Source organism: Nicotiana attenuata, chromosome 1, assembly GCF_001879085.1.
Source record: "Nicotiana attenuata strain UT chromosome 1, NIATTr2, whole genome shotgun sequence".
Lineage (NCBI taxonomy): Eukaryota > Viridiplantae > Streptophyta > Magnoliopsida > Solanales > Solanaceae > Nicotiana > Nicotiana attenuata.
In genome coordinates this window covers 6458006-6467830 of record NC_031989.1, presented here as the reverse complement: position 1 = coordinate 6467830, position 9825 = coordinate 6458006, and the positions used below count along the sequence as shown (strand labels likewise).

Here is a 9825-nt window from a genome sequence, read left to right as displayed (position 1 = left end):
CTGTCCTTTTGGCCTTATGGAGACCCCTATTTATAGTTGTAGGGGAGGGAACTTGTGATAAACACATATCTTTTTCCTCCAGTTTGATTGGCCAACTTGAGTCATCAAACCTATCACTAAAGCTATGTGATAAGCTTGCACATAATTGGTTGAACCATGTCATTTGAATATTTGGCGACCTTTGATTGGTCCTTACATTTGACTTGACATGCTACATCACTTATGCACGTGGCATGATTTTATTGGTCCTTGATTTAACTTAGCGCGCCATGTCATTTGACACGTGGCATGGATTTTGGGCATATCATTTGAAGTCCGACGAGATGAACTAGCCCAATTAACTCGAGCTCTTAATTAAATCCATATACGCATATTGGATTTGAATAATAAATTCAACTATTCTAGCCCGTAATCATTGTTTGGGCTGACACGTCTTTAAATTTATCATGTGGTCCAAATAATTTAATGGAGTTAAACTCAAATAAAATTCAATCGTCTACAGTACGACAATGAAAGAGTTACGTTTTGTGCAAGTTTGGTATCGATGAAATCAAAATTACACAGACTTTTGGGGGTTTAAAAAAAGGAATCAACCTTTTCAGAGACCAATTATCTGAAACTGTCCTTTGTCAAAGAAATCTCATCAAAATAAAAAAAGTGGGGGAGTGTGGAATATCCACCAACAAGCATTCACCATTCAGAACTTAGTCATTTTCTTTATACAGGAATTTCACAATTAAGGATGAGGTGGTCGTGATACATTTTCCCCCTTTCTGTACGAATGAGATGGGGCTTTCAATTATCCATCAGTTATTTAATTGACCTTCGAGATATTACTATATAATAATAAGTGCCTAATCAAGGAGACCAATGCCAGTTTTAGCGGAGCAAAGAAGAAGAAAGAACAAATACCACTCACTAAGAGAGTAAGCACTGAAGTACAAACACTTGATTCAGAGGCTAAAATCCAAAGAGCCTTCACTTCTATAAGAAACTAACAGAACAGTTGTATGCACTACTCCCGTCTTCACAATTTATAATAAGTGGTTCAAATCATTTCATCAACAATAGTATCCTCATTTCTGAAACAAAACTTTATCTAGTTAAATGGCGAGAGCTGCATATATAGAGACTTCATAGGAAAACAATGTACACAACTACGATGGATCAATTACAAGCAATCCCAAAAAGGGAAAAAGGATTCTCACCTTTCCAGATCTTTGCAAAACGATCCTCACTACCACTGACAATAAGCCCGGAAGCATGAGCATCAACAGAATAAACAATAGAAGTGTGACCAACCATCTCTAGTAGAACTTGACCGCTAAGTTCCCACAGCCTGATGGAACTGTAAAATGAGATATGCACGGATTAGAAATTACACATTGTTAAAGATGAAAAAGCACAAAAAGGAAAAAGATTAAACTAGGGGCTTTGTGAGATATACAGAGTAACTTTAGAATCTTAACCATGCACCTAATAAACAGGTGGAGTGAACCCTAGAGGTTCATTTTTTGACAAAAAGTAGAGAACCTACACAAAGATCTGTTTCTTCACCATGACACCCAGACACCTGTGCTAAGACATCTGTGCTAACAGGGACCTCATGAGTGCAGCAAAAGCTAACAGAAAACAACAGCATGTTCTCAGTTGTACAAACTAAATTTCAACCTCTTCAAGCGGTCTCTCAGCATAACAGCCAACGAACCTACATCCCATGCCCTTCATCTCCTAATCCTCCTTTTGAAGGCCCAACTAAACATAACAAGCTTTACAGTTGCTGGAACTGACCACTTGACTTCAAAACATTCAGCGATGACCAATGGAACATGCTTGCAAGTTGCAACTGCAATACACCGACAGAATGGACCACATCTTCGCCCATCTCAAAAAAAAAAAAAAAATATGCCCACATCTTCATCTGGAAGTTTATCCAAATAAAATACCAGCTGACAAATTTTAGATCTTTTTTTCTTTAAATATTCTGCTGTTAGGATCCCTTGTTGTCAACCATGTGAAAATTATACCTTCCTCGCCATCCTAGGAATCCAAACTGATAGGACTGGAACCCTGCATCCTCTCTCTTTAATAGCATCAGCATGTGATAAAAGGGTTCCATTGAGAATAAATTGCTCACCTTTTCTTTTCCTTTCCAATTGTCCTATTTTAACTAGGAGTATATGATATTCTTGAATAGAGTAATTCCATAAAGTTCTTTGTAATTTTCTACCTCTCAATCTTGCAAGTCCCTCAGGAATCTCAGACCTCATAAGGTTTTGTCATCAAGTATGTGAATTTGACTGGATTATCGAGTTCCACTGACTTGAGACACTAAAAACGGTTGGAAAAGCCAATGCTCAGGCTGTTGTCACCACACCATTTGTGCTTCCAGAAATGAATTCCACTTCTCTTCCCTAATTTGAACTTAAAGTTGCCATCGAACTCTTCTGACTCCTTCAAGATATTCTTCCACAATTTGCATTCATAGGGTCACATCAGAAGTTAATCATTTGACGAGCTCAGAGATAGAGTATTTCTTTGATTCTCAACTCTTGCCCAACTATTTACTAAACTAGGGAGATGAAATCCCTCTGAGATCCCAAGTCAGAAGTTCTTATATGTTGCACCAAAGGTCACTAAGCATAGCACACTAAAGATCAAAAACAACTGTAAAGAGAAGGAATGACAATAGAAAGCAAAACTTTACCCATCATGGGATGCAGAAAGAATTCCTAGACCGGGAACTGCAGCAAGGCCTCGAACAGTATCTGCATGATTCAACGATCCATAAGGTACATACCATAAGCACCGCATGAAACCTTTGAAAAGGATAAGGCTGACAAACAAGCATAAGGAGTTGCACGAGAGTGCATTGCAAACAACGGAAGCAATGGAAAAAAAACACGTTTTTACACAGAAGGATATAATCATAAAGAGGATAAGAAGATAGAACGATAATGACCTCAAAGAGTTAGAATGATCAAAGACCCATCTGATCAATCTTAAATATCAGATGCTACTTTGGGAAATCACAACATTTTTATTCATAAGTCATCAAACACCACCAATATTTGTTTCCTTTTAATGCATACTTGCTTAACATCCATACTTGAAGAGAGACATTAACAAAAATTAAATAGATGAAGAGAGAAAGTAGCATACGTGGTTTCTGAAGAGATCACAAAGACAAACAAAAACATAAAAGACACAAAAATATCCCGGAGCCACATTCACATGAATAAATCATGCATCAAACCTGTATGCCCAGAAAAAGTGTGTATACATGCTGCTCCCTTCCAAAGCTTCAGCGTTGTGTCGCTTGAGCCTAATACCAACGTAATTAACATCAGTCACAGGCTATTCAATATAAAACCTGATCTTTTTAGTATCAACCTACATTATCTTGATGATGCTAAAAGCTGGAGAAGTTGCAGTAGAAATATAGATAACTCGTAAGTTGGGTGAATGATCGCAACAAAGTTTTAAGATCTTAAAAATTCAGAAAGAGTGTCAAGAGATGAACAGAAAAAGTAGAAATGCGTAAAAATGCAAAACTTCAATACATACCTGTAACAAGCTCGCCTGAGGGCAATTTAATAATTGCTTGGATAGCTGCTTTATGAGCTTCCAAAACTTCAACCTCTTGGCCTTTCCTCCATCTTCTTAATGTACTGTGTCAGGGAAAATGTAAACAAACATAAAACTTTCAGGTAATGACAAAATGGCCCTGCAAGTTGGTGGAAGAAGTTTGTTGAATGTGGATGTAATCATAAGCGTGTCTCCTACGACATGCAAAGGACAATAACCAGCCAGAAAAATTTGATGCACATGAACAGTAGGCAAACCATTTAACCAGGGCAATGTCAGAAAGGCAAGCACCCAGTAAGGTATTTGAACACGGGAATACTAGACAGGCATGCGAAACTACTAATGTGAACAACTAATGACTATCGACCTTGACACATCGCCAGAAGGAATGCTATCAGGACAAGACCTTGACATATGTAAAGAAGTTAACCGGCATAATGCCAAAATTGGAGATACCCAAGGCGCTCCAACAAACATGAGCAAAAAGATAGGTGAACCGCGCTAGTACATAGAAGTTCCAAATTACTTAGACTCCCTTGCTCTAGAAACACTAGTTCCAAATTCTAGTTGATCCATTGTCAAAACACACAGTTCGCACTTCGCAATTGTCAAAAGAGAATCTTTTTTTAATAAGTAGTAATTTCTAAAAGAGAATCTTTTAAACACACTCTACGATACTTTTTTAACAACGACAACAACATACTAGTTCCAAATTCTAGTTGATCCATTGTCAAAACACACAGTTCGCACTTCGCAATTGTCAAAAGAGAATCTTTTTTTAATAAGTAGTAATTTCTAAAAGAGAATCTTTTAACCACACTCTACGATACTTTTTTAACAACGACAACAACATACTAAGTGAGATCCCACTAGTGGGGTTTGGGGAAGGTAGGGTGTACACACATTACCCCTACCTTGTGTGAGGTAGAGAGGCCGTGTTCTATCTACCATTACATTTTTTGTATTACAAAAATGAGGTAATTTAGGCAATATTGAATAACTTTTACACGAATAAAAGTTCTAATTCATTCTAAAGCTCACTCTATCTCCCTTACTCTAGAATTCATTCCAAATTACTTAAGACTCTCTTACTCTAGAAACATCCTAGTTCCAAATTCTAGTTGATCCATTGTTAAAACACATAGTTCGCAATTGTCAAAAGAGAATCTTTTTTAATTAGTTTCTAAATGAGAATCTTTTTATCACTCTATGATATATTTTTTGTATCACCAAAATGAGGTAATATAGACAACATCGAATAACTTTTACACGAATAGAAGTTTGAATTCATTTAAAAGCTCACTCTATCTCCACTTTAAGATCTATCTCCATTTACTTGCTATGATACTCAACTATTGACTTAGAGCCCATTGGCACTCAAATTAGAAACCTAGTATATACTGAGAGAGTAAAACAATGGCTAATTCAGTTACGAGCAAATTCTCTTTCTTCAATTGTACAACTAGAGCAACAAAGGTCAATCGGATTAGATTGACAAGCAAGAGGAAAAAAAATTTAATCAGGAATAAAGATGAGGAATTCTGCTGCAAAAAAAAATGACGTGTAACATGTTCAGCAAAAAGTAAGAAATTTCACATACCAATCAACAGATGTTGATACAACGTCCGAGCCATCCAAAGCAATACCTGTAACTTGCAACTTATGACCCTTAAGTGTCCGAATTTTCTCTCCAGTAGCCAAACTCCACACCAAGATAAGAGTGTCCATGCCACCAGAAACAAGTCCGCCCTCAGGAAACTCCTCCCCAGGAGAAACCCAAGCCAGAGGCCCAACGAAACTTGTATGCCCTAGCAATATCTTTGACGTAGTATAATTGCGGTAGTTTAATTCATCTGGAGACCAAAACCTAATGGTTCTGTCTCTAGATGATGTCGCAAACCCAACATTCTCACATATGCATATCCCCCGAACCTAGTTGTGTACAAGCAGAAAAGTTGATACAGATTCTTCTTTTCTTCTTTTTATCGAATTCAAACACAAATTAGTTGAAACTAAAGCAATCATTCATGTAATAGACACAAAATTGTTTCCACATTCCAAGATGAAAATTTCACATAAGTCTCCGCATATGCAATAACATATATCAACAAATTTCTTCAATGAGAACATATTTTAAGTGAATCATTACAAAAGTTTTCATTATCAGTAGCATTAGCCTTCGTGAATCCAATCAATCGAGCAACAAAAAAGCTGATACGTTCCTCTGTCTTGAGGAGAAACATTTTTAAGTTTTTCTGAAATTCACATGTAAAATTGCAATTTATCCACAAACAAGAAAAACAACAATTGTAAAGTTTGAGTTCTAGTAATGCAAGTATATAATGAGACGTGACCTGTAATTTTCTCTCCGCATGTGTATCAAGAAGTTTCTTCAATTAGAACATATTTTAAATGAATAATTACGGAAGTTTCATCATCAGTAGCATTAGCATTCATGAATCCAAATAATTGAGCAACAAAAAAACTGAATAAGTTCCTCTGTCTTAAGGAGAAACATTACATTTGCTGAAATTCACACGTAAAATTGCAATTTATCCACACAAAAAAAAAACAAGAATTGTAAAGGTTTAGTGCTAGTAATGCAAGTATATAAAGAGAGTGAAGAATTATACGTCATCTTCGTGACCTGTAAGCTGACACCTTAACTGATACTCGGCAGAGTCGATCTCCATTGTAATCTAGACGGAAGAAAACTGGTTTGGGCGGAGGAAACTAGGGTTTCCGGATAGAAGAATCTAGAATCAAATAGAGAAAGAAGGTGAGACGGAGATGAGTCTATGAAGAAGCAATTCTTATATGCTTTGTGAGATCGGAACGGAATCTCTTGCTCTCCAAGTCTGCTGCTAATTACTGAGTTCTTTTGAGTGTCTTTCCGCCTTCTTGGCAATTCAACAATTTTACAAAATTTTCTTTTCCTTAACTTCAATTTTATTTATTACTGTTATTAAACTGTCCAACGGGACGGGACGGCCCGTCCTGTCCGCGACCCGTCCCGGTCCCGTCCCGTCCCGCTAAAAATTAAATGGAATGGGCCAATGTTACGCGGGACACGGGACGGGACGGGACGCCCGTTTCGTCCCGTTTGTCCCGTCCCGTTTCGTCCTGCTTCGTCCCGTCCCGTCCTGTCCCGCGTCCCGTCCCGTCCCGCCTGTTTTTTTTTTATTTAAAAACTAGCCGTTGGGCAACGGCTTAAATTGCAAAAATAGCCGTTGCCAACGGTCCAAAAAGCCCCCACACCCCNAACTTTTAATATAACCCCTAAGTTTATATTACACTTTGGCCCTATTTTCTACTATAAATACCCCCCATTCTTCTTCATTTTTTCCCACAAAAAATCAATCTTCTCTCTCAAATCTCTTACATTCTAATATTCTATATTATTCTCTCAATATTGTTACTATCAAGTGATATCTTTCAACTTTCAAGTATTTGGGCAAATTTTTTGGAGCAACTTTCAAGCTTCAAATTAATTCGTCAAGTATTTGGAGCAATATTTCGGGCAATTTCTTCAAGTTTCAATATTTAATCACGGTGCACTCGTTCCATCTCCTAATTTTAATATATAATTTTTGCGTATCATTTTAGTGCTTAATTTTTGTGTTTACTTTACGTGTTATATTTTCGTATTTCATTTGTGTGTGTAATATTTGTGTTAGCTTTTTTAATTTAGTTTCGTATTTAAATCATGGCACCTAAAAATGTATTTGGTATGTTTAAAAAAAGTAGTAAAAAAAGTAGTAAAGGTGAAAGTAGTAGTAATCCTAATCCTAACCCTTCTCCTATACCCCCTAGAGTTCGAACGAATATTGATGAAATGACTCATGTTGATGAAACTTCATTTTCTCAACCCCCCACATTTTATGATGTTCATGTCGGAGAACAATTAGATCATGAAACTTTACAAAGACAATTTGGCAACGATCAGTACTGGCACTCCTAGTGGATCTGGTTCTAACCAAATTCAACAACAACTTGACCCTGTTGATCAAATTGTTGATTCTGATTGGGATGAAATTAGAGAGCTTACTAAATTTTTAGAAAAATTTTATTATGCTACAAAATAATTTTCTGGTATATATTATCCTACTATTACACAAATATTATGGTATGTTTGTGGAATTTCTGTTGTATTTGGTAAGTATAAAAAAAATCTAACTTATGCACCAGCCATTAAAGAAATGATTTTAAAATTTAAAAAGTATTTTTCCCTATTCCCGAAGTTTATTTAATTTCTACACTACTTAACCCATCTTTAAAACTAAGAGGTGCAAAGGGTCTTGTTCGTAAAATTTATGAGAATTTAGAAATTCAAGAAAATGAACAACCATCTCTCGAAAACTGTCAAGCTAGCATATATTTTTATGCTAGATCAATGTTTGATAAATATAAATCTATGGATACAACTAGTACTGAAACTGCTCCTTCTACTTCTAAGTCTGGAACAGAAGTTTTATGGGAAGATATGGATGATATAACAGGTTTTGATTCCTCTATTGATGATGAACTTGATTCTTATCTTAATCAAGGATTGGAAAATATTAAAGACGAAGAAGGCAAGGAACAACTTTTGTCATGGTGGAGGGAGCGTGGCAAGGCTTTTCCAACACTTTCAATTATGGCCCGAGATATCCTGGCTATTCAATCATCATCAGTAGCATCGGAGAGTGCTTTTAGCGCGTCAAGATTTCAAATTGGAGATCATAGACATTCATTAGCGGAGGACAGTCTAGAGATTTCCGTCTTATTCAGAGATTGGATTAATTCAGAAAGAAGAAATCTTGGTTTTGAAAAACTAACCACTAGGGAGGAAGAAGAATACAATGAGATACTTACCACTGGGAGCGATGATGGCATGGAGCTCATGGAACATCAATCAACATTGCCAATTCCAGTAGAATGTCCAAGAGATATTATTGATAAGTTACAAAGAAGCTATATAGGAGCTTACAAATATTAGTATGATAATTTGTAATTGGCTACTAAGAGGCCTAGTTCAAACAGAACCCTTCCTAGAAGGTGGCTGCGTAGATTAGGTGCTCTTCAAAAGAATTATATTTGTATTTGAGATTTGAAAGTTCTATTAATAAAATAAAAGGCTCTAAGCGATGAATTATTTTTATGAATTGTCTTAGTTACTTAATAGTTAATACTTTGAAATTATATTAAATAAATTATAACTCTATTATAAATTTATATTTACTAGATTATTTCATTACAAGTCTTTTGTTTTAATATTTTATAATTCTTTACTTAGTTTTCTAATTTTCTTTTCATACTAATATAGTAATATTTAAGTTTATTAAATAAGTCAAAAATCTAGCCGTTGCAAACTTTAAAAACATAGTAATTTTCAAAAAACTAGAATTTTTTTTTTTTTAAAAATACACTTAAGGCCCACGAACCCGTCCCGTCCCGTCCCGTTTGGTTGGCGGGACGGGACGGACGACCGTTTCGCCCGTTTGTCCCGTCCCGTTTCGTCTCGTCCCGCCACCGTCCCGCCTAAATCTCGTCCCATCCCGTCCCGTCCCGTTAAAATCGTCCCGTCCCGTCCCGTTGGACACCCATAGACTTATTATCTCTCTTTTTCCAATACCTTGTTGGACTCGTACTAATAATTAGCCGAAAAATTCCACTAGCGTCGATTGCGAGACCTTATTATTTACTCTTTAAGATCTTTTTCTTTATCCTTTATAACCGGTCACCTACTTTCATCTCCTTTATTTGAGTTAGTTCAGTTGAAATCAAATTTTATTTTTGAAGGATAAAATTTTAAAGAACATATAAGTCATGATGGGGTTGCATCAAGGGTCGGCACTCAGCCTCTTTTTTTTGCTCTCGTGATGGACGTACTAACACGCCACATCCAAGGGAAGGTGCCGTGGTGTATGCTATTTGCAGATAATATTGTATTGATTGAAGAGACGCGAGATGGTGTGAACGCGCAATTAGAGGTTTGGAGCCAGACCCTGGAATCTAAAGGTTTCAAGTTGAGCAGGACCAAGACAGAATACTTGGAGGTTACGAGACTCAAGGAGGGGAATGGGAGGTAAGGCTGGACTAGCAGGTCATCCCTAGGGAGAGGGAGTTTTAAGTACCTTGGGTCTATTATTCAGGGGATGGGGAGATTGATGAAGATGTCACACATTGTATTGGGGCGGGATGGATGAAATGGAGACTCGCTTACGGTATTTTGTGTGACAAGAAGGTGCCACCGAA

General features: G+C 36.7%; 1 protein-coding gene across 1 annotated transcript in view; it reads right to left on the bottom strand.

The window, feature by feature from the left end:
* The window catches only part of LOC109230163 (phospholipase A-2-activating protein), a 31113-nt gene extending 24592 nt beyond the window's left edge, over positions 1-6521 (bottom strand). Inside the window, exons 1-6 of the mRNA XM_019395704.1 lie at positions 6222-6521; positions 5189-5520; positions 3568-3671; positions 3257-3325; positions 2708-2768; positions 1209-1348 (exon numbers count right to left, since the gene is read on the bottom strand). Of these exons, the coding sequence (XP_019251249.1) occupies positions 1209-1348; positions 2708-2768; positions 3257-3325; positions 3568-3671; positions 5189-5520; positions 6222-6281 (766 nt within the window). The 5' untranslated portion in view covers positions 6282-6521. The remainder of the gene's footprint in view (positions 1-1208; positions 1349-2707; positions 2769-3256; positions 3326-3567; positions 3672-5188; positions 5521-6221) is intronic.